Source organism: Triturus cristatus, chromosome 1_2 (genome assembly GCF_964204655.1).
Source record: "Triturus cristatus chromosome 1_2, aTriCri1.1, whole genome shotgun sequence".
In the NCBI taxonomy this organism is placed as follows: domain Eukaryota; kingdom Metazoa; phylum Chordata; class Amphibia; order Caudata; family Salamandridae; genus Triturus; species Triturus cristatus.
Window position 1 is genome coordinate 769,976,151 of NC_140580.1, and position 25,082 is coordinate 770,001,232.

The 25,082-nt window shown below is 41.9% G+C and overlaps 1 protein-coding gene across 1 annotated transcript in view; it reads left to right on the top strand.

Moving 5' to 3' along the window:
* The first annotated feature begins 403 nt into the window (after positions 1-403).
* The window catches only part of ARHGAP22 (Rho GTPase activating protein 22), a 399,917-nt gene continuing 375,238 nt past the window's right edge, over positions 404-25,082 (top strand). The window contains exon 1 of the mRNA XM_085608768.1: positions 404-736. Within this exon, the coding sequence (XP_085464894.1) occupies positions 703-736 (34 nt within the window). The 5' untranslated portion in view covers positions 404-702. The remainder of the gene's footprint in view (positions 737-25,082) is intronic.

Below are 25,082 nucleotides of genomic sequence, written 5' to 3' on the forward strand. Positions count from 1 at the left end.
GTCCCTTTCATTGGTGTCTCTTAGTTGTAACCGCAGATATTAATTCCTCTCACGTTTTAAGGGGATAGTCCTGTGCCGCGTGTTCCTCGCTCGGGGGAAGCAGCCCCTGTGCAGCGAGCGCGTGTCCCTGAGGAGCACTGCTGGTCCGCGTGGCTCCTGTCAGTGAGAGGCGCTGACTGTGTAGGGCCAGGTCATGGAGGGGGCGGTGTCTGTGGCTCTGGGGGCTTCCTGGAAGTGAGCGGCTAGCGGTGATTCTGGCATCCCCTGGGATAGAACCTGTCTCGGATTGGACGGAAAATGGCTGCGTCAGGAGGAGCTGCTACGGAGCACATGGAGGGTGGGGGTGGCTGTGGGATGCGTCTGGCCGGGAGCATGCACATGCCGGCTGAGGGATGCTGCTGATAGCGCACATGGAGCTCGCGTTCGGGGCGCTGGGTCCTTGTTGAATTGTGTCGTCATCGGGGCATTAGCACGGAGTATGGTCGCCGCCCAGACAAGCGATACAACAGTCGAACGACTAGCGCCTGGTTCTGTGATTCTGTCTTCAAAGCGCAAGGCAGGGCGGGTCAGTGATACTCATATCGGAACCATAGGCGGAGCAGCATAGCTCTCCTGTCATGGTACATGGTGGCATTGTGATGGTGCCAGCAGGGCACAGGATAGCTGAATGATGCCAAGGTGGTGAAAGCAAACCTCGGTAAAATGCTGAGTCCCAAGATGAGGCCGGTCAGGAGAGGTAAGTGGACCCTGAGTGAATGCGGTGGGGTTAGTGAGTGTGGGGCGTGATCAAAGGCGTGTCCTAAGAACAATTCACCATCTTTCAGTTAACTGCATATCAAATAACGCACACTTTAAATGAAATAAAAATGCAAGCTAAACTAGTCGTGAGAGATGCACTATTTTACATTACGAAACCTCTATTGGTTAATATGATCACTGCACATGTCTGCATTAGAGGTGGACGAGCAACAGCAAGCTCGAGCCAGCCTCGAGCCTGAAGCCTGGCCCAGCTCGAGGTGAGGCCCTGTTGGAACCTCAAGCCCATAACAAGCTGAACTTTCATGTGTCTTCTGCCTGTCATCTCCCTGCAACCAGGATGTGGCGGTATGGCCAAAGCTGCTGGCTTTGGAACTGGGGAACCAGGATCGAGGGTCAGCGTCAACTCAATATTCTGTGATTTTGGCAAACCACTTAATCTCCCTGTGCCTATAAAAAATGAACTTGAGCTTGTGTAATGTAACTGGTGCTCATGTAAAGTGCCCCAAAACCTTTGGCCTTCGGGTCAAGTTTGAGCTATATAAAATTTGTAGAAAAATTCACTAAAGTGGTCAAAACTAAGCCTTAACATATGGAAAGACAAATAGATGCCCATTTAGTGGCTGATTTGTACAAAGTGAAACCTGATAACGTGGACAAATCACGGCTTCACCACTTAACATGTGTGAAGTGAGGAAAATATTTTATTTCACCAAAACTCCTTTTTTCTTCATTATTGCGCATGAAAGCCTTTCACTCATGTGAGTTCAGATTACCAGTTGTACAAACATCTACTGTGTTTGATTTAATAGACTATAATGTGGCTCTATAATAATCTGGACCATATCCAGGGTTTACACCCAGTGAACAATGAAAGTCATTATTTTAAACTTGCATTACACACAGTATAAGACGATTGCGACAAAATGCACAAAAATATTTAGCTATAAGATAAAAATAAATGTGCGTCCAAAATATGGATTTTAGTAATTCTCAGACTGTATGCAATGTAAACCTTTTTTCCTAACTATCTATTAAAAGCTCACACGCCACAGGTTAGTTGGTAACACTCTTGCAGTACCGCTCAAAAAGAGTACATCTTTGTCCTCACAAAGCTTCAAGGGATCTCCATCAAATCCAATACCAACTTTTAAGCAGCTTTTACATTTGAATATTATCCAATTGCTCACATTTACATTCGTTTCAGGCAGCAGACACTCTGGCAAGAGGGCGTGTTTCTTGTTTAGACCTCTGTCCTCCTCTTGGCTTCACATCACTGGAAGACTCCCTCTCTTCAGCATCAGCGGAGGCATCTCAAATAGCTGTAATTAACTGTCCTGGACGGTTGCCTTTTAAGAGAAAGTAGGGAAATGTTTTTTTCAACTTAAAAAAGAATGGGCTGGTCGTGCTCTTTAGACACTGCCCACTACGACCTCAGCTCTGGACCTAGCTGAGGAGTGGGCAGTGTCCTGCAAAACAGACTCCTTGCAAACCTCAGACATCTTACACCCACTCATACCTTCACCTCCGCAGACTCGTCCTACCCTGCACCCTGGCCGTCCCTTTCTTCTCTTTCTTTGGTCAATCCTTTGCTCATCTCTCCCTCTCATCCCTTCTCTTCATGGAGTTCCTCTCTGCTCTTTCCCTCCTCTACTGCCATATCCCTGGATTGCTCTCACCGCCTCTGTCCCTCCCAGGAAATGCTTCCCTTGACACTGTTTTCTTGTTCCAGGAGTTAGGGTTAATGTTGTCCTCAGGGTGCCTCTTCTCCGTCTCAATGAGCAGTGGTGTGGCTAGACCCTTGGCCGCCGGTGGTGGTCCCTGAGGTTGCTGCCCCGCGTCGGCCGCAGTGACGAGCGGGGGGTGCTGGCAATTCCTCAAATCTTTGCCCCACGACAGCCTCACTGAAGACTGAAGAGCAGGCGGAAGGGGGGCTGCAGGGGCGTAACAGAGGCCCCTGCATCCCCCACAGTGCGGGGGCCCCCAAGCTCCAGGGGGCCCCCTCTGCACTGCACTTCGGCCGGGGAGCTCCTGATAGAGTTCCGAGGGGGCCCCTCCACGTACCTTGCAGGGGGGCCCCCTCAATTATTGTTACGCCACTGGGGGGCTGGCGATTGCTGCCCGAGATGGCAGGTAAGAGGGGGAGGTGGATGCCCCCAAAACTCGGACCCCCTCCCCCCGCCACTGTCAATGAGGCCCCTGTATGACTTGCCCAGTCCCACCATGTTCTTTTACCCTTAGGGTGCACTTGGACCTTCCCCAGGGCTTTAAGTGAGATGAAAAAAGTGGGGGGTGTCTCTGAAAGGGGAGTGGCCAAAGAAACATAACTATAAATACTTTCCACTCACCATGGCCTATGACATTAATAGCACGGCTTAACACATGTAAACTAAAATTGTGTGCTTGACACCACAACCACCTGACTAGTATGTGAGTGCCTTTTTGTGAGCTGCCTATTATTGCATCCAGAGATATCACACAATAACAAAAATGCACCTAAAAGGAGCCAGCCCTATGGCTTTGCAACGTTTGTTAGCAGTACTTAACTAACAATGATATTGTTCAGAAATAGTAGAATTGGAAACATTTAATTTCTGAAAATATGAGACTGCAAAATAATCCTAACTGCATGTTGGTGGAAATGATAGTGGTGTCGCAATCACTCCTGTTCTCCCCTCACTCCACTTTCCTCCGCAGCCTCTCCATGATACACATACACTCTTTCCTCCACACAACCTCCTGAAATACTTAATTTTCCTATTTCACTCTTATCTTTCGCATTCCGCACCTTCTTTTTACTCTTGCCTTCTGCGTGTTTTTCCTAGCATCTTCTTCACTTCACCATTACCACACACACTTTCACCTGGAAGCACTTTATTTTGTTTTACTTTTGCCCTGTCAATATTTCAACAGGTTTGTACCCCCTTCACGACATATACTCACAATTACAAGTGACACCTGTCAACATCGCTCTGGGGATTGGATGAGCATATATTGTGAATGGCTTTATGACTCCCTGGCAGACTCTGAGATAACCTCACACTGCCTTCAGCCTCAATTCCCAAGCTCTCTATCACAACCCATTATGAACAAGCACCACAGCCTGAACTCACAGAGACATCTACAAATGAGCCGGTTCACAGTACGCACAATTCAAGAGTAATATGTTGCGTGCATGAAAAAAACTAAAGAAAACAACTTCCTGGAAAAAACAAATACTATTAGGGAAGTAAATTAAGTAAAACATGTAAAATGCAAACAGAGCTACCTTGCTGACAAGGATTATGTCTTGACAGTCATTGTTGAGATATCACTGTTCGGAAATGGATCAGTGTTTTCCCTTTAAAGGGCAGCAATATAGGCCCACATGGAAAAATATGGAGGTTATTTAGTGGTTGCCATGAGTCGCAGCTGCAACATCTGGCTTGCCCGTTGGAACCCAAGGCCTCAGAGATGGCACAATCAGTGCCAAGAACACAGGGACGGCTCCGCATTCCTTATTTGCTGCCCATTTTTCATTATACTAATAGTGAATAATATTGGTGTAATAAAAATGGAGCACACTTATCTGGAACAGGACCTTATGTGACAGCTCTGGTGAGTAAAAATGGTTTTAGATGTATGCTATGTTTGTGCTTGCAGGTGAGACTGTGTTTAAATGAGAGAGCGTGTATGTGTGAGCAAGTGTGTCTATATGTGTAAGGAAGTGTGTCTGTAAGTGTAAGCACGCATGTGTAAGTAAAAATGAGGTAGTGAATGAGACTGTGTGAGATTGAGGCCCAGTTATGCTATTCTTTGACGCAAGGCAACGCTGCACCAAATTTGCTGTGCTGCCCTTTGTCAAAGGTAGAGAGGAAAAATGCATCATCTCTACTAAGATATGGTTAACCTTTTTCTCACCCCCTGCACTGCCACACTTTTGGCAGTTGTGCGCCAACACACTGTAAAAGAGTCCTCCATGTCCATCCTAGTGCATCAGTTGAATGCCCCTTGTGCATTTCTTAAGCCTTAACATTCTTTTGGAACTAATGAGATCATAATGTCATTTACACATTATTACACACACACAACCTTGTGCCATAGTACAAGGTTGTGTGAGTTCTCTGAACCATAGTTTTTGTACTGGAAGGGCTCCCGTCTAGCACAAAAACCATGCTCTAATGCTTTTTCCACTTTGTATGTGTGCTAAACAATGCAGCACTCACACAAAGTTGGAAAAACAAGGAGAAATTAAAGCATTTCTTTACATTACTCCTGCCTTGAAGAGGTGTAAGATTTTGACGCAGATTCCAATCTGCCAATGTTTGTAGAAAAGAATTTGTATCAAAACCCATGGGTGCCTGCATGGAAACACCCCTGCACTACCCATGGAACAACCTCTTAACCCAAAATAATGCAAAGCAGAGCATAGTATAGATTTGCATTACTTCGGGATACTATCCTAAGCAGATACTGGTTTACGTTGGATAGTAAAGTCCACCCAAACATTTTGCACCAGGTTGGCATCACAAAACGGATGGAATCTTTGTACAAACTATAGATAAACTTGGGCCTGAATGTCATTAAGTATGAGTGAGTGAGAATGAGTGAGATTAAGAGTGAATGCAGGTGAGTGAATGCAGGTGAGTGAAAGAGAATGAATAGCTATGAGTCTGAGGGTGTGTAAGAGAGTGCAAGTGAGAATGAATGTCAGAGTGAGTGTGAGTGACAGAATGAGTGTGAGTGAGTGAATGTGAACAAGAATGTTATGCGATTCTTGCAAGTTTGTCGTAAGCCCCCGGATCTGAATGTAATTATTGTCTCATAGAGTTTCCCAGGGCAAAATACTGGCATACTTGCAGCAATTCTTAGCATGAGAGATACCTGTGACAAAATACTAGCACAGTGGGGGTAATTTTTGGCATAATGGGCACCAGTGGTAAAATACCAATACTGAAATCTCAAGGTAATTGATGGCATATAGGGCATCGGTAGAAAAACACTGGCACACTTGAGGAAATTCTTGGCATGTGAATACCAGTGACAGAATCCTGGTAATAGTACAATGGAGGTAATTCTTGGCAGAAAGGTGGACAAGCTGGCATATGGGAAAGTGGCAACCATTAGAAAATGCTAACCCTGGCATACTGAGGTAATTTTCACACAAAGGGGCACCTATCGTATAAGGATGGCACAAATTCAAAAATTCTGGCACTGGCAAATTTTATGTGTTTTTTTTATATAAAGCAGCACCCATGGAATATGGGGGAAGCCATGGAATATGGGGGCACCCATGACAAAACGCTGGCCTTTGCACAATGGCAGTAATGTCTGATATATGTGAGCACCAATACCACATTTGGGGTAAACTTCTGTGGAACATCAGGTTTCATTGTCTTGGCACACCATGTCAGCACCATAGAATAGGTGGTATCTAAAATAGTAATTTTGTGTACGTTATTATATTAAACATGCTGTTATTATGGAAGTTCATCTATGTCCATTTTTGTGGGGTTAGGGTCAAGTGACCTGACATCCTGGAAAAAATGAGGGTAAAGGTTCATATGATGTCACTTCTTGTGATGTAATTAAAGTCAAAGGGTATGGAATGTCACTTCCTCTGGGTGCTTCCCATGAGCGCCCACAGATTGCCTCTGCTCCATTCTTGACTAAAATCAGAGATCCAACATAAAAGATTGAAAGAGACCTTCTCTGGTAAAGCCCTGAAACTATGGAAGTGTCTTTCATTGTTCATAAGGAAAACTCCCCCTTCCAACACCTCCAAACACGAAATCAAACGTTTCATGGCTCAGAAAAAACATCACCAATTTATAGACATGCTGATCCTGTGACGCTGGCATAGATCTTGTATTTGTTTTATTATTACTGATCTCAACTCAACATTTTTTGCAACTATCCAAATAAGAGTTTATTTTGACTATGACTAGTTTATCTAAATTTTGTATTCATAACTGCAACATATATTCCATGGTAATAGCTTGGAAACACATAGAAATATAACGACCTGTCACTTATCACTCTTTGTGAACCAGTCGTGACTGGTTGTTTCTAGGGTACTGTATAATTTGCATAGTGCATGCTACTTCTATTTGGGGCACTCAAGTGCTTATGCACATGGTTAACAAGCTCCCTTGTGTAGGGAGTTCGATTGGCAGGGTGTAGGTTTTGTTTTGAGCCTATGTGGGAAGTGTTTACATGTCATGAGTGATGCCACCAAGGTGACGTTATTGTATGAGGGATGTAGAGCATGATCGGGTGATGGGTGAGGGTATGTGAGAGATGGAATTACTGCTTCACTCTACGCATGTATCCCCAAGGACACTACATTGGTTCAAAACTCAGCACTTTAATCATACTGTATTATTGACTGACAATGTTATAAAGTGTCATTATTGACGGATATTGCTTGACAAGGTTGTAAAGCGCTCTGATACCCTAAGGTTTAGCCAGGGCTATAGAAAACTCTTGAATAAATAAATAAATACATTTACAACTTATAATTGTAATGACAACTAAAATGTGTAGGCAGTTACACAGGACCAGTTTGGCCATGAAGAGAGGGGTGGTCAATGTTTGCACACCAAAAAAGCCTGGGTAATTAGTGGAATAGCTCCTTAATCTATAAGGTAACATGTGTGAGGCAGAAATGGTGTCCAATGAGAAGTGTGGCTCAATGGTTAGAGCGGCAGACCTCGATGCAGAGCACTGGTCCGGGACCAGGGTTCGATTCTCGTCGCGGCAGGGTCTCGGGCTATAAATTCTGCGGACCGGAAATTCTCGCCTCAGTGCTTATTCTAATCATGGGTCCCACGCTGCAACTCTGGGCAATAGCTTGCTTAATCTCCACAATGGCCCCAACAGTGCTGAGATGCCTGGCCTCACCATGGGGGTGCCCAGGAGTGGACACCTCACATGGAAAGCCAGGAAGGGTTCCTTCAGCGGTATGAGTACAGCGCTGAGATACCCGTAGTGGTGATCGGCTCTATATAAATACCTATACATTTACATTTACAACGCGTATTGATGAAAATATGGCAATAATTGGTGATATGAGCAGTAGCTTTAACAAGCATTGGTAAATGCATTAGGTTTCGCCCATGTGATTAATAATAGGCTGTTTTTTTGCTGTAAGTTGTAGTCTGCTTAGTAGTTGTACAGTGTAAGTTACAGAAAGTCTGTTAAAGTGTTATGACTTGTTTATGTACAAAGAGGCAATATATTGTGCTGTTACTAGTGGAATAGTGCAAGTAAGTAATAGCAGCATTTTGAAAAGAAAGATTCAAATAATAGAATTAATTGATGTAATAGCAATATTATGTGTTTAGAGGAGTTCTGACAACTTTTAGGCCCGGTGCCACTGCAGCCTCTGCATCATTCAAATCATGCCCCTTGTACCTGCAAGGTAACTGCATCTGTGACTGCCTGTTTAGTAGAAAAATGTAGCAATATTTGGTGTTTAGAGAGGTGCCATTGCACCATTCACATCATGGTCCTATTGCCTATAAGGTAATTGCACCTGTGACTGACTGTTTAGTAGTAAACTATTGCAATATTTAGTGTTTAGAGAGGTTCCTAGAGCCCTGGTATCAATGCACCTGCTGCCCCATTGAAATCATGACTGTAGTGCCTGCAAGTTATCTCACTTGGGACTGCTTATGTATTAGTTAAATATAGCAATATTTGGTGTTTAAAAGAGTTCTGACAACTTTTTACCCCCGTGCCACTGCACCTGCATCGAGGCCTGGGCGGTAATTCCATTCCGCTCGCAGTATTTGGGTAATTTTGCGTTGCAGGGAGAACGCGGAACTGCCCAAAATTCATGCGTTCGGCAGCATTGCGGAATTTTTTGCTTGTTCGCGTTCTCAAAATGCGTGTTCGCAAGATATTTCCCCCCCGAGCACGCAAACATCGTTCGTGAACAGGGAAAAAGCATCGCGAACAAGCAGTTCTGCGTGTTCGCAGAATTTCTGCGTGCTCGCGGAGATTTTTTACCGTTTTGCGGAGCTTTGCATAGCGCGACTACGCAAATTCCGCCCACCCCTACCTGCAGCACCATTGATATCATTGCCCTAGTGCCTGCAAGATAACTGCAATTGTGTGCGTCTGTATAGTAGTAAAACATAGCAATATTAGTTGTTTAGAGGAGTTCAGACAACTTTTGGACCCAGTGCCACTGCACCTGCTGCACCACTCAAATCATGACCCTGCTATCTGCAAGGTAACAGCAATTGTGGTTGCCTGTTCAGCGGTATAAGGTTTTCAGTTGGGTGCCTGGAGCGTTTGGTCCTTGGTCCTGGTGCCACTGCACCTGCGGCACCATTGAAATCATGACCCTAGTGCTTGCTAGATAACTGCTCTTATGACTTCTTGTTTAGTTTTAAAATACAGCAATATTAGGTTTTTAAAGGAGTTCTGACAACTTTCGGATCTGGTGCCACTGTACCTGCTGCACCATTCAAATAATGACCCTGTTTCATGCACAATAACTGCACTTGTGACTGCCTGTTTAGTAGAAAAGTATAGCAATATTTTGTGTTTAATGGAGTTATGACAATGTTTGGCCCCAGTGCCACTGCACCTGCTGCACCATTTAAATAAAGCCCCTTTCAATTGCAAGGTAACTGCAATTGTGACTGCCTGTTTAGTAGTAAAATATAGCAATATTAGGTGTTTAAAGGAGTTCTGACAAATGTTTAGCCCGGTGCCACTGCACCTGCTGCACCATTCAAATCATGATCCTGGTGCCTGAAAGAGAACTGCACTTATGACTGCCTGTTTAGAAATAAAATATACTAATATTTGATGTTTTGTGGAGTTATGAGAAGTTTTGGCCCTGGTGCCACTGCACCTGCTGAATCATTTAAATCAATCCCCTTTTAACTGCAAGGTAACCAAAATTATGACTGCCTGTATAGTAGTAAAATATATCAATATTAGGTGTTTAGAGGAGTTGTGACAACTTTTGGGCCCGGTGCCACTGCACCCGCTGCACCATACAAATTATGACCCTGTTGTCTGCAAGGTAACTTCACTTGGGACTGGCTGTTCAGTTTAAAATGTTAGCAATAATCTGGGTTTAGTGGGGTCCCTAGAGCTCTTGGTCCTGGTGTCACTTCACTTGCTGCACCATTCAAATCAAGTCCCTTTTAACTGCAGGGTAACTACAATTGTGGCTGCCTGTTTAGAAGTCAAATACAGCAATATTATGTGTGTAGAGGAGTTCTGACAACTTTTGGGCCCAGTGTTACTGCACCTGCTGCATCATTCAAATCATTAACATGTTGTCTGCGAGGTAACTGCACTTGTGGCTATCTGTTTAGTAGTAAAATATAGCTTGGCTCTGGTATATTAACTTTATTTTTAACACACAATGTTTATTACAACATTTTGAATTTGATCATAATAACCAAATAGATTAAGTTGAAAAAATCAATCCGATAATGCCTACAAAGTGCAAAGATATGTACTGAGGCAGGATTAGGAAATGCCACAAATGTTTTAAGGCTAAAGCAGCAGCTTTACACAACGAAGTATTAAAATGCAAGCATACTATTAGAAGCTGTCTGCCTTTTCTGTGGGAAAAGATCTTATCTTGACAGTGAATGGGGCTTAAACAGTGTGAACATCTTTAGTAGAAGTATCATAAATGCATGCAGCCAGGGGAAATAAAAAAAAAAAAAATCCAGACAAAAGCGAATGTACACAGTAATTCTTGGCAAAAATTTAAATTACACCAGTGTAATTTGCTTAATTTGGGGATTTCCCTGTTACATTTGGCACACAAAAAGTCCAGAAATTACACCATTATATCACTTCGCGTAATTGCACACAATTCACTGTAAAACTTTACTGAGAACCTGCAGGAATAACAGATTGTTTGTGGCTGTTGTTCATGGTGTTTTTGTTAAAATGTATCCTTGTGCCAAAAATTGACGTGCTAACTTATCGCCAAAATATAGCATAAAATGTTGGATTTTCATTTCATGTAATTCCAAGCAATTTCCTGTAATTATTCAAAATTACGTAAAAGCAAATTATGCAAATGTTATACACCCCTACTCCTGACCTTCTAGAATTATCTCCCAGACAGCTCCCACTTTCATCATTTGTAGTGAATGGCATTTAGAGTGAAAAGAATACCCCAAGCTCAAATTGAGCCTGCAGCCGGTTGCAGGGTCAATTTGAGCTCGGGGTATCGACGGACAGAGCGGTGCCCCCATCCTGAGCTGTTGCCAGGCTGAGGTAGCTTTCTTTACCCAGCAATAGCGGGTAATCTCACCTTCCAGAGCATTTGGAATTTTGAACACATCTGGTTTTTAGTATCCTTTGTTTATACACATACTTGAGCACTGTAGCAGCAGCATCTTTATAGGTCCTGAAGAAAGCCTTGCCCAATCTAGGGGCAACTTAGGCAGAAACATGTCGACCATTATTCTTCACCATATCACTGCGACTCAAATCCATGTAGCTGATGCACTGTTTTTAATCCTGGCAGAGGGTGCTCCCTAATAAAACATATATTTGACGCCCCCTAGCTAGTTTTATACACACTTCCTTCACATTTCATATTTTCTTTGCGCTGCGCCCTTGCTCACATTATTCTGCTCATCATATGTGGATTTAGAATATCCCACAATTAGATACCTACAACATCCCTGAGCTCCTCCCTCTCAGAGAGGGGGTTGTAGCCCTCAAAGGAACAAGGTTTTTCCTTTGAGAGGAGAATCCCATATGATGAAGCATGAGTGAGGGATTTCATCCTTAAAAGGGAATTTCCCACAGTTAAGTCTGTGTGGGATAGTCTATGGCCTAATTACTCTTTTCTATTTATTAATATTTTGCACATGATAGACCCAGGGATTTCGCACGTGTCTTTGTCCAGTCATTAAAAATAGACATCGAAAAGGGTCCCTATTGTGTCCTATATTATTGTCCTATTAACCTTACTAGTAAAAAACAATAATCGATTTTGAATTAATGTGAAAAACGTTAAGGTAATCCATGTTAGCATTTACATTCCTGTTTCTTTTTACATACTTTACTTAATCTTGCAACCAGGGCCGGCTTTAGCACTGGTGGCACCCGGTGTGACAATCACTTTTGGAGCCCCCCATGCACCATCACCGCCTCCTCGGATTCTCTCACTACCACCGGGCAAAAGTGCTTCTCATCTCTCCAATCATAAGATATTGCTAAACACAGCCCCCGCCCCCTGAGGTCAGCGCCCCACTCCACAGGTCAGCACCCAGTGCGGCCGCACCAGTCGCACTACTGTAAAGCCAGCCCTGCTTGCAACCCCCTAAAACGACTAGCTATTTCCAGGATCTTGTTTTTTTGTAATGCTTTTCCGTTTGACATATCACTCTTGTATGGCACTTTATATTAAACAACTGACTATCATTGACAAAGCCAATAGCCCTGGCTGTATTTAGGTGTATGTCAGTTGTATTATATACCTGGATGCAATAACAGAAAGCTTATAGAGCCAACGAAACACCAGTTTTGTGGCACACTATAGGAATCACCGAAATGTAGTTTATTTGTTTAAGCCACGGCCGTAATTGCATGGTCCACGCCTCTTTCAGAGACCCTCCACTTTTTTCATCCCACACAGCCATGGGACAGCCCAATATGCCTTTAGGAGCCTGGGATAATTAACAACATAGGAAAACAGTGGTTCACTTAGTATTCATTTATATTACAGATTGGTGATAGTAAGAGTAACTTAAATACTTAGGCAAATAATGCAGAAGAAATCAACTGAACATCAATTAGGTAATCTAATCATTCTACTAATCTAAAAGAAAAATGCTGTGTAGGATAAGGGGCTCACTGCCCCACAGTGCGCACAGTGAAGGCAAGTATTGATGTGTCTATACAATGAAACAAACAACTTTGGTTATTGTATAAGAACTATGTCCATTAGTTTTGGTACATCAGGTAACTTTTCAGATTACTGAGGAAGAGGGCAGTCTGTTAGCAATACAGTCAACGTTTCTACCTCATATCTTAGTTACAATGTCCCCTTCATGGAAAAACAGTGGAGGCACCACTAGATTAGTGCTGGTTCTAGAGATTGTGTCATTGAATCCAAATCGAAAATATGGTGAGCAGTGTACATCTAAATCAGCAGAAGGCCTACCTTAGTGTTATCAGGAATATAAAAAAATCAGACAGTTCGTAGCCCGACAGCGCAACCTTCACTGCCCGGTGTGGAGAAGCTAATTTATGAATCCTTTTCTCATATAATAACCATTTATAAATGTTAATTAGCATATATTTCCTCCCTGAAACATACTATTTCCTTCTTGTGCTCTTACTGTGAGTCAATGCCCCATCTGATTACTCATGTTAGTCCACTTTGGTCCACTGGAATGAACGTCTCTAGATGCAAATAATCCCTTCCAAATGAAACAGCCTCATCCAGAGTGACAATGAGTTAGAGGGAGAGATCTGGAGGAAAATGTCACATAAGGGGCCAATGGATAGCTGAACTGTTAGTTGTTCACAGGGAAATGAGCCATTTGCCTGATTTAGGAGGCACAAGGATCAACCCATAGCCAGTTTTAAGTGTAATGCAATGAAAAAGAAGACCTGAAGCACAAGTGGGAATTTAGTGTCCAGAACCTCTTCCACGAGTACCAATGCAATACAAGGTGGCAAATGCTCTACGCTCACAAATGATACCTTCTGTGCAGACATCACAAAGATTCTGGATCCATTAAATGGAATTGGAAAATGCGGTAATGATTAAGTGGAACAGAGACTCAGGTTCATAAGTATATGAACATTTTACAGTTACTTACAGACTTTCTATGCTCACAAATATCAAATCTAAAATTGATAGAGGTAACAGTAGTATTGGGACTGTGGAAGAAGCAATTACAGAACCTTAGACACCAATACCTTAGAGGCACAGAGCTATCCTCTGATATTGACATGCTTGATTCAGAAATCAGGAGCAAATACATGTAGGTAGGGTCCCAGTGACCTACTAGGGTGAGTGAGGTGGAAAAATTCCTGGACCTGGTGAGGGAAGGTCCCCCCATGGAAGTTGCAGACAACTGAGAAGTGGGATTGAATCTCAACAAGACAAAGAAATGTGTCTCGGTGATAATTTCTAATCTTACTAAGTGCTCACCAGATGTAAAAAATTTGGGGATAGCGATTTCCAAATTGCGATTTTCAGAGAATCGCTTTTAGGAAATCACTATTTCTAATGTATGAGAACTTGTTGAGTTTCAATTAGCAATTCCTAGTGGATCGCAATTCGACCTACCTCATGAATATTACTTTGCGAACCAAGAGAAATTACAGCAATCACAAAGATGGTGGGTGGCCTGCTCAGCTTATTATCTTTAAAATGCAGCTGGTTTTCCATCAGGAAAATAGGATGAAACTTTTAATTTTCATTTTTTAAGAGTAGACAGTGGTCCGTGGGACCATGCCTGCTCTTAAATAATGTATAATTTTATCATTCTCAAGGGGAAGGGGTCCTATGGGGACCACTTCTCATTTGCAAATGGTTACCACCTCTTTCAAGGTGTCAGCAAAAAAGTAATGTTTTACGATCGTAGTTCATTTGTAAAAACGTAATATATACCACTGCAAATTGGTAATTTGAAGTGATGCCATAAACATGCTCCTTCCAAATACTGAATCGCAAACCGAAATTGTGAGTTGCTAATAAGATATCGAATTGCAGTTTGTCTTTTGTACATATTGAAAAATGTTTTTGTGGTTGCAAAAGGCCAGATTCTGTGAATCAGCATTTTACGACATCCCATAAAGATTCATACATAAGGCCGTTAGTCCTTAGTCACTCTATGGAGATGGTTGACCTTGCCTTTGCCACATTTGCAAAACTGCTTATGGGATGTTTGAGAAACAAGTGCTTAATCACTGACTTGCAAGGTGCATTGCCTACTCAGAAGATCTTTGTAAAGCAGTATTGTTATACCACTTTCATTTTGTTTCTTAAAGTGGCTTCCACAACGACTCCAACAACTCAAAAAAAGACTGTTATTACATATAATATGCATAATCTTTATTTTAAGACTGGACCTCAAGGAATTCAGATGAAGGATATTCACAGTAATTGGCAGTCAATGGGATGTACAAAGTTTGTCATCTCCGACAGCAACGATGGATTACTATTTCCAGTCCTTAAGGATTTCTCCAACAAGACTTGACTAAGATGAAAAATACATCATCATCATCTCTCCGCATATTTTGAAGCACATGTAAAGGGGGTTGTTCATTTCTTTCTTTTGAACCTGAAGGACTTTGTATGATTGGAGGAGTCTCTTTTGAGTGGCATCAGGAAGTGCCACTCAAAGGGGGTGAAAACTATTCTCCAATAAGTTATCAGCAACTGCCTCTTCTCATGATTAAAAGATAGGATCTGTAAATCTTGATTAAATAAATAGTACAAAAGGTCCTTGCCACATGATAGAGGTGCTAACAAGCCTTTTGATAGGAGTCTAGGTCAAATGTCAAGCTCCTGTACATATGGGAAGTGGAATTGAAGATGAAGGATTAACAAACTTGGGTGGCTGAGAAATGAGATCAGTCCACAGCATTAGGCACAGTTGTGAATATGCACTCTTTGAAAAACGAAGCACTGAACAAGTGCAGGACTGGGTCATTGAAACTTACTGATAACAGTATGTCAATAGTCTAGGGAAAGGCCCACAGACAAGGAAGACTTCCCCCAAACTTTGAGACCTTGAACCGAATTGTTGGAACTTGTGCCACTCAGGTGATAAGCTCCATATGAACCCTCCAATCAAGGTCTCAATTTCCATGTCTCCGTACATCCATGGCTGCTACTGGGAATCCAGTAAACAAACAATGATTTCTTCAGGACATTAGTCTACATTATTCATCTAATAATGTCTTGTTCATAAAAGACCTAGGTCCACCAAATTATCCTATAACTATTGTTGAACTACAAAAATCCTATATTCCTCGAAAACATTGAATTCTACAATTTCCTCAAATTAAAGGCGGCGATGAAAAAGAACCCTACTCAGATATCGTCTTACATTTCTATACGATCACCTTAGGCCCCCGGGCTTACCCTACCAGCTTAAATCTAAATCAATAAGGCATGAGTCTTATAGACCACCTACTAATGATAGGAATCAAAAACATTATTTGCTTATGGAAATCCTTTCAAAACCTCTCATTACACACATGGTGGTTGTGGGTCTGCTTCACAAGCGTGGACAATAACCTCACAAACAATGAATACACCAGTCAGTCATCTCAGAAAGTATGGAATAGTTTAGACCTTTACATGCAAAAAATAAAACCTCCTTGAACCACATATCCCACATCCTCTAGATTGTGGACTACCTTACCCCCTACTTTCTCTAGGCACCTAAATACACAACACTACATACTGTCACATTGCCAACAGCTTTCAAATGTAGACTGCTCTCTCTTCTCTATCTCTCTCTCTCTCTTTCTCTTTCTCTCTTTCCTCTATCCCTGTTTCTTTTCCTGTCCCTTTCTGGGTTGCCCTTATGTCTTCCCTATCCCGTATTCCCTTCAACCCCCCCTCCTGGTGTCCAGTCAAATTAATATCCTTGTAGTCAGAAATGTCTTTAGATCTACAATCGAATGTTTATATTTGGATCTTTTCTTGAATGCTATGTTGTTTGACAAGTATTTTTCATATTGTGATGGTCAATACCCCATACCTCTTCCTTCCCCCTTTCTTTGAATCCCCAAATTACAATAAAATTCTTTGAACCAAAAAAGAACAATAGTCTACATTAGAAGTGAGGGGAAGTGACATAAATTCTGTGAGGTCCATCAAAGCTTTTTCTTGGTATCCATCTTTATGATTTTAACATAAGGCTGCATGTCAGTGTTAAAGCCCATCAATATCTCTCTAAGCCATAATGTCATGGTCCTACACAAAACTTAATGCCGCCCAAAAGTATAAGGCTTGGGAGCGACACTAGAATCAGAATGGAAACATGAATTAAACGCCAATTCAAAAGTCTCTTCATGAGCCATAACCTTAAATGCTTAAAGGAGAGGTAAGCTTTTCTGTCAAAGGCCAATCTTTGGAGAGTGATCCCGATTCCTACGTCTGCTAAACTGGACTATTTGAGGTTTTTCAGAGAATATATGAAAGAAGCTCCAAGTTCTCCTGAAAAAGCATCTTTCTAGTTTCCCATAAAGAGGTTTTCTGCATTTGGCAGTTGAGTGGCATCAAAGGGAGGCATTGGTTTAATGTTGGAGAATATGGCCAGTTCAATATTTACATCCTTATGCAGAACGTTCTATGTGGCAATGTCCAAGTTCGCATGAAGAAGATAGCAAAAATCTGCATTGCACCTATCCATTTAATTTTGTATTTTTCGATAGTGCAATTCACATCCAAAAAGATGTAAGAGTAGTGCACCTTGATGCAATTAAAACACAGTCATACCATGGGATAACCATAGCACTGGTCAAGGAACTACCAGAAATGTTCTATTATATTAGATACAGTTCAGAAATGTACCATAAGAAAAATAGGTGATGCTGCTGTCAAGCAAGGGGTTTGAGGTGAAGCAACAGGGCACCGTTCACAAAAATGTCCACTTAAGAGTTTGATGTACAGTACACAATTCCAGAGTAGGAACCATAAGGAATCAATAGTCTGCTTGATGCAAAACATTTTCCGACAGATAAACAAGTCTGCCTCAATCCATATATTTTAAATTTAGTTATTGTAATTTCTTTAGCTGTTGGAGTTCTTGAGGTGAAGAGCAGTGTACAACCAGGGACAGACAACAACAAGATGCTGAAAAAAAAGGATCTGGACATAAATTTGTGGGACCTTAATCAGCAAGAAATGCTATATGTGTGAGGTAGGGCAGGCTGGGTTGGAGGCGGTGTGTCATGGTCTAAATGAACAACAGGATCTTGGAGTTTCCATTGCTTCACAGCTCTCTGGACCCACTGGGTAGCAGGAGAGGCCAGTGATGTGAGGTAAGGAGGGGGGCTGTTCCATAGAATATTGTCACCAGAGGTGTATCTTAGTTACCAGCAGAAAAAGTTGATGCCAGTTGTTATCACTGTATCATTAATGATCTTTAAAGCAATACAAAAATTGAACAGGGACCCCTGTCGAAGAACAAACACAAAGTAGAAGATTGTTTCTGTTGGAATCATGTGTTTTAGGAAATCAGGAGAAAAAATCCTGAGCGCTGCTGAAAGATCTCGCAACTCTATTTGACAAAGCCACCGTGAGACATTTCAGTTAAAAAATGTTAAAAATTTAATTTGTAAATGAAGTTCCTAAATCTTTAGAATGGAAGTTTCAATAACTCAAGTGTAATTTGCTATAGGAGAAGATAGCCTTCAGTGTAACGGAAAGGGTACTTGCTAATGAAACCCTGGACTGGCGCATATATTCAGCAGAATCTCTGTAGAGAGCATGGGAGCGCTTGGCTACATCAGGTCAGAGGATGCTGCAATAGTTCTGGGCCAAACGATTCTGGATTGTTACTAGAAAGAAATCAATTGCAACTCGCACTAGGAGGTTTTGTAATTTCTGTCCTAGGAAGATACATTTTGCGTTGTCAACTGTAAACCTATATGATTTGGGTTCCAATTAGATTCAGAACCATGGAGATTACACCATCATAATGTGTGTAATTTGGGGACGTTTGCATTATGTTTGTTACGTGTAAATGTAAACATTACACCTTTTGATGGAAGGACACATGTTGCAATAAAATATAGTGCAAAATGGCAGCTTTGCATTTCATGTAATTATGTGTAATTTTGCTTAATTTCCTGAAATTTCACGTAATTAAGTGTGGAAAGCAAATTACACGAATTTCACACACCCCTCATGCAAATTCCAGCTTTTCCACTTACCCCAGTTGCATGGGTTTCCATGTATGCCAAAAAGGCACCTAAGAAATCGGATCCCGCAGAATTAATCACTATATGAAATAAAATACAGATGTGAATTTTCTCAGATTTTCAGACTGACCTCACCCACAAAGCAGGAGTTTCTTTTAACTGCTGGAGTTTTGTATATAAATGGAGAATGAAGAGTGAGCAGCACTTCTGTCTGGGTGATCTCTACTGCAAGGGGTTCTGAGGAGGAACAGAAGTCCTATCTGAGAGTTCTTTAGATGTTGATGACTTGTGCCCTATATGAGCTAAGCTGGAGATTCTGTGAAGAGTGATTCAGTGTAGGTGTGCATGCATTAGGGAGTATGGAGCAATAGCCTGAAGAACGTGCATTAATCCAGTTGAGAAACGTGCATTGGAAAGTTGTGGTATCACACTCAGTGGCGTAGCTAGACTTATGGCAGCATGTAAAAGCGGAGGGGGGGAGGGGCTTCTGGCAATCCCTGCATTTGCCACCCTGCAGAGCTTGGGGGGGAGGAGAGGAGTCACCGCCCCCAAAACTTGTGCCACAATGTATAGTGACATGTTGCACATTAAGCAGTAGCACTTTGCATGCTGTGTGATATGTGTGAGCGCATTTCTTAATATAGCAAAACAAAAGTAACACACTCCACAATGTAAAGTAACACTTAGTTGGGTGTGCAGTTACACATTGAACAGAATGCATAGATGCATTACAAAACATTCAGCAATAAATTTACAAGTGCTAAAGCGGGTAACATATTACAGAGTGTGCAGTGTAACATTGCACAGCAAGCAACAGCACAACGCCTGCAGTGAAGCATTGGGATGTGTGAAGTAACACTGCAGAGCACGCAGTAATGTATGAAATAGCCACAGCAGACTTGCAGTGCACTTTACGTAGTTAGTAGTGAGACACCATATGGTGTGCTATAGCACAATGGAGATTGTACCGTAATTCATTATGCACTGTAAAGAAATGTAAAGCCTTTCCAGGAGTGTGAAGGGAAACTCTATGGATGCAGAAGCATATTGCAGATGTGTAGTAACACAATTGAGGTTTTATGTGGTCACAGAATAGAGAGTGAGTACTAGCCCAATACAAACGAGGTACAGAAACACACTGGTGAGTGGTCAGAACACAAAAACCTCGACCTTGAAGGACAGTAGAATCTTATGAAAAACATCTGCAGATATTCAACCATGGAATCCCTTTTACCACATCAAGCTTAATGTACTACATACTAAATTCCTACTCATCTCCTCACCTCAGAGATCCATTTCAGTTCAATCCTGGTAGGAATCCCTTGGAACCATTATAGGCAATCTGAAAATTATCGAAAGCGCAGAGGGCCCGATTCCCAAAGGTAAATTTAGATCTGAAGTCTAAGTCTAAGCCTGAAGTCTAAGTGCCCAATTCACAAAGGTAAACTTAGACTTCAGGTCTAAGTTTACATTTATGAATTGAGCCCAAAATCACTCAGTTACCTCAACAAAAATATGAGCATTCAAGAGTACATAAATGAAACATATAACCAGCTCAATTCAGTTAAATATCCAGAGAGGAAGAAAACCACTTGTACCTTCAGAACAATTGTGCAATCACTAGTCATGTCATGGCTTAATTTTGGAAATGCCCTACTTGCAGGCTTTCCAAAATGACTCTTAACCTCCACTGAGAAGAACTCTGAACCAAGCAACTTGACTTACCAAAGGAGTAAAACACTTATATCACTTCACACCCTTACTCACCAGTCATAAATGGCTCCCTATCGAAGCTAGAAATGCCCTTAAAGAGCTTGCATAACTCACAAAGCCCGCATCATGGATCCACAAGATACCTCTCCCTAAGAAGGGTCCATTCAGTGGGGGAGACTGCTCCCTAAGAAGTAAGTATCCATGCTACTGGAATCCTTTAGGTTCAAGAAACAAAGAACGATTGCACATTCTATCTCAGGAAACTCTCCAACAATGTGGAACTCTGTTTCCCTCTCAGTGCATACAGCCATTCTTTGGAAACCTTCACAGGCACAACTGATAAGACAACATTATTGCAGACATCATGTAAAATACAGTAAGGAGGGATCCCCGTGGCTATTACAGTAGAAAGATGTTTTACATTTGAATCTTCTGACAAATAAAGTGGGAAGGGATTGAACACTGTGAACACTGTGACAAGTGCATCAGAGAGGGTTTTACATTAAATTATGTGGTAGATGCTATTTAGAGCGTTTTACATTTTAAATGCCTTGACAAACAATGGGGCATATTTACAAGGGCTTTATCTCCGCTTTTTTGGCTTAAAAAGCCAAAAAAGCGGAGATAAAACTATCGCCCTATTTACAAGAGGGTGCTAACATGCATAATCACATGTTAGCACCCTTTTTCCCAACGCCTCCCTTTGCATCTCTAATGAGATGCAAAGTGGGCGTCACTGGGCGTACCCCGGATGGACTACCGTGCAAATATCGCAGATGTTCACATCGCGATATTTACAAGGCTGCCCCAGCATTTTAGCACACGTTAGTTTTTTGAGAAAACCGCTGTTTTCTCCAAAAACTAACGTCTACTAAAATGCAGACTTACCTATCCCTAACATTGGTGTGGATTATGCTGATATTTATCGCCGTTTTGCAGGGAACATCGCTGGAAAACCAGCGATGTTCCCTGCAAAACAGCGATAACCTCGCTATCTCTGGAATTTTTATCGCCCTCTGAAAAACGCGTTGTTAATAACGCGCTACCAGGGCGATAAATTCCAGAGATAGCCTGCGATAACAAAATTATCGCTTAGCACGGCAGCAATAATTATCGCTGGTCGTTGATAATATGCCCCCATATAAGCAGGGCCACTGGAATTATTCGGTGGGGAGGGCCACATTATGTGGCAGGGTTGACTAAATTATATGGCAAAAAAGGCAAATGATGCAACGTACTTTTTCCTTATTTTGTCATTTTTATACTTGTTAAAACTGTCTGTACATAGGCTGTACCTCGTTAGTACCGGTTTAACACCCAAATATAGCAATAAGCAATAAAAAGGTGATCATTCAACCTTTGCAAAGGGCTTTCAACAGAGCAACACCTTTTGCTGCATTTTTAGTAATTTTTTCACTCATAATTCGATTGGCCATAACTCTAAGTAGAGCTTTACATTGTTTAACACTAAGAAACCTTCTTACACAGATCTCTAGTCCAAGGACTATTGATGCCTTGTTTTCATAACATACATTTGTATTTTTTTAATGTCTAGTATTTAATAATATATACATTTTTTCTTTAAAAAAAATAAAAAGTAAAAGCACTGTCATGGCTTGGCTTGTTGGCATTAACTCAGCAAGTGCTATTGGGCACTTTGTGGAGTTTTGAGTTTCTCCTTGAGTAAACCTCGGGCTGCACTGCCTTATTAGCTTGGAGTTCAAGTGCCAAAGGGATGTATTTAATGCTCAGTTTGGGGCCCATAGTATAGATGCTCCGGGTCTTTGGCTCCACTCCTTTGTTGATTGTGTTCTTGATGGACATTTGATTGGGCAGCAGTTGTGGTAGCCAGGCTATGAATTTGTTTAATTGCTTATAGCTGATAGGGACATTCTTGATGCAAATCCTTTTGTCAAATACAGTAAAAAGGGGAAATGAATTGTGCACCCCCCTGACAAATACAGCAGAAAGTGGTATTTATTTATTTATTGTATTTATTTATAAAGTTTTGTATATCGCGAACAAGACCCAGATGGGTATTAGAGCGCTTCACAATTTGGATTGTCGGAGGTACAAAAGGGGGAAGAAAAAAAAAGACACAAGGAAAAAAGAAACATCATTTGAGAATTAATGCAAGGATCAATGAAGAGGGGTTATCAAAATAACAAGACATTTAGATAATATAAAAGCGTGCTTGGAGAAGAACAAACATAACCAAACAATTCTGAGCTACACACTTGCTAGACTCCTAACATAGTGAATCCAAGGGCAGTGAATGAGACAGACGAACCATGGTCATTTAAGGCAAGAACTTGTTCATAAGGATTGTTTTCACTTCCTTTTTGAAAGAAGCTGTTGAAGAGATTCTGCAGACTTCCGGTGGGAGAGAGTTCCAAATCTTCGGGGCGGAACCTGAGAAAGCTCTGTGCTTCATACTATTTTTGCGGGAAAACTGTGGTTTCAAGAGAAGGTATTACAGTGTGAACTCTGTGACAATGGAGTAGGAATCATATATGTTATATTATGAACACTGGTACAAATACTGTTGGAAGGGTGTTTGACATTATGAATGCAGTGACATTAACCTTAGGAAGAGGCTTTGTATTGTTTGACAGTGAAAGACCTTCTTACCCAAATTTCTATTTTGGGAGGAGGTGATATAGAAGTTTAGTTTTCATTGTTTATTTTTGTCATGTTATGTTTGTTATTTAGTTCCGTGTGAATTAACGTATTATTAAAACTAATAGCACTGAATGGACATCAATTTAGTAATTATTATTGCATGCTTTGAGGGGATCTGCGATTCCGACTAGCACCATCTCACCAAGCATTTGACAGCTCTGCTTCACATCCCTTTGAAGTGGGAAAAAGTGTATACTTTGTGCTCAGTTTAGGTCCAGAGCAAACACAAGGAGAAGATGGACAGAGCACTGAAACCTTTCAGACACTCACCCCAGTCACAGATCTGGGTTGAATCCATCATCGTTCTTTAGCTCACTTTGCCTCCTCAGTTCAGACCCAGCTATATGCAAATCAGTCTTGCCCCTGTGCCTCATGGGAACAGTCCAGCCCGAACTGCCAAGCCAGGCCCTCCCTGGACTGGAACCAAGCATCCTAGGACCGGTTTCGGGGTAACACCCCTTATCAGCCAGGCTAGCTTGAATCCAGTTCCAAAGTGAGTAAGGAACCCACATCTTGGCATACCCTTCCAACTTAGGGCGAACAAAGCAAACACAAGGAGACGATGGACGGAGCACTGAAACTTTTCAGACACTCATCTCCAGTCACAGATCTGAGTTGAATCCATCGTCATTCTTAGCTAACTTTGCCACCTCATTTCAGACCCAGCTGTATGCAAATCAGTTTTAACCATGTGCCTCATGGGAACAGTCCCGCCCGAACTGCCAAGCCAGCTCTTCCCTAAGCCGGAAACAAGCATCCAGTTTAGGTCCAGTAGCAGGGAGCCCTGGACTTTGGTTCTGCCCCTCTGTAGTTGTTCTTTACAGATATTATTTTGGCTCCCGTAATGATAGCCACCTCCAAAGTAGTTCCATTCTTCATAATTGATGGAGACTTTGTTATCACGATCTGTGTTTCAAATTCCATGGTCTTTACGTTGTGTAACATAGTGCCAAATGCAATAGGAAGTGGTTTGCATTGAAAACTCTCTGACAAAAGAAATAAGAAGGGACTTTGCATGGTGGAATCTCTGATTAAAGCAATAGGGGGAATTTTAAGTTATGAACTCAATAACAAATACAAAAGAAATAGGTTTTAAATGCAAAACTCAGTGACAAAAATGGAGTATGAAGCGGCTTACATTGTGTATTCCATTTTTTCATTCATTCTTTTCATTGTTCAACACTGAGAGACCCTCTCACTCAAATCTCCAGATTACTAGAGGCTAAAGAGATCTGTTTTTGCTACATACATTTGTATTGTCATGTTCTGTAAATAGTTGTGTGTAAAATAAAGTGTTTTTTCTATTTAAAAATAAAAACATGAATATAATAATGTTATTGTATGCTTTGTCGATTTCTGAGTTTCTGACCCACCCCACCTACCTGAATACGGCTTGGAGTGTCCGGTATCGCTACCATTGTTCTCGGTCCTCAGTCTGGGTCCAATAGTAAGAAGGCCTCAGCACACCAGATGTAAAGGACTCCAAAGTGTCACTGTTGGAAACCACTACCCATGTGACCGCCATTTGACCCTCAAATCAGTTTTCTCATTTCCACATGAGCCATCCTGGAAGTGCACTAGTATTACCCACTGCCTACAAGAAACCTGCCTTGTCACTGTCTATCTGCCCCAGGGCCCTCTGCCCTAGCACTCCAAGCTACACCATCTCCAATAATGATGGTTGCTGCTGAAAAACAGCAAAAGTGATCATGCGGCATGTACCAGAAGCAGCAGGGCTGGTACAACTTGGCATGAGTGCTGTAGATTCCCCATTCCTAAGATGGCCACTCATGGACGTCCCCCAGAGACATCACCCCTCCATCCCACAGGGCGATGACAGCAGTGTGGTGGTGGGGCCTATGTTGCGTTGTTCTGGTTTATCTAGTGTGCGAGAATGGCACTCTTCAGTGCATGAGTAATCATATGATCTTTGCTACATACGTAATATAGTGATCCAGTCATGTGGCTGCTCCTATCAGCTCACTGTACCTCAAATGTGCCCTGCACATGGTGGGCATGTATTTTAATGGATATGTATGCATATGGGGGAACCTGAG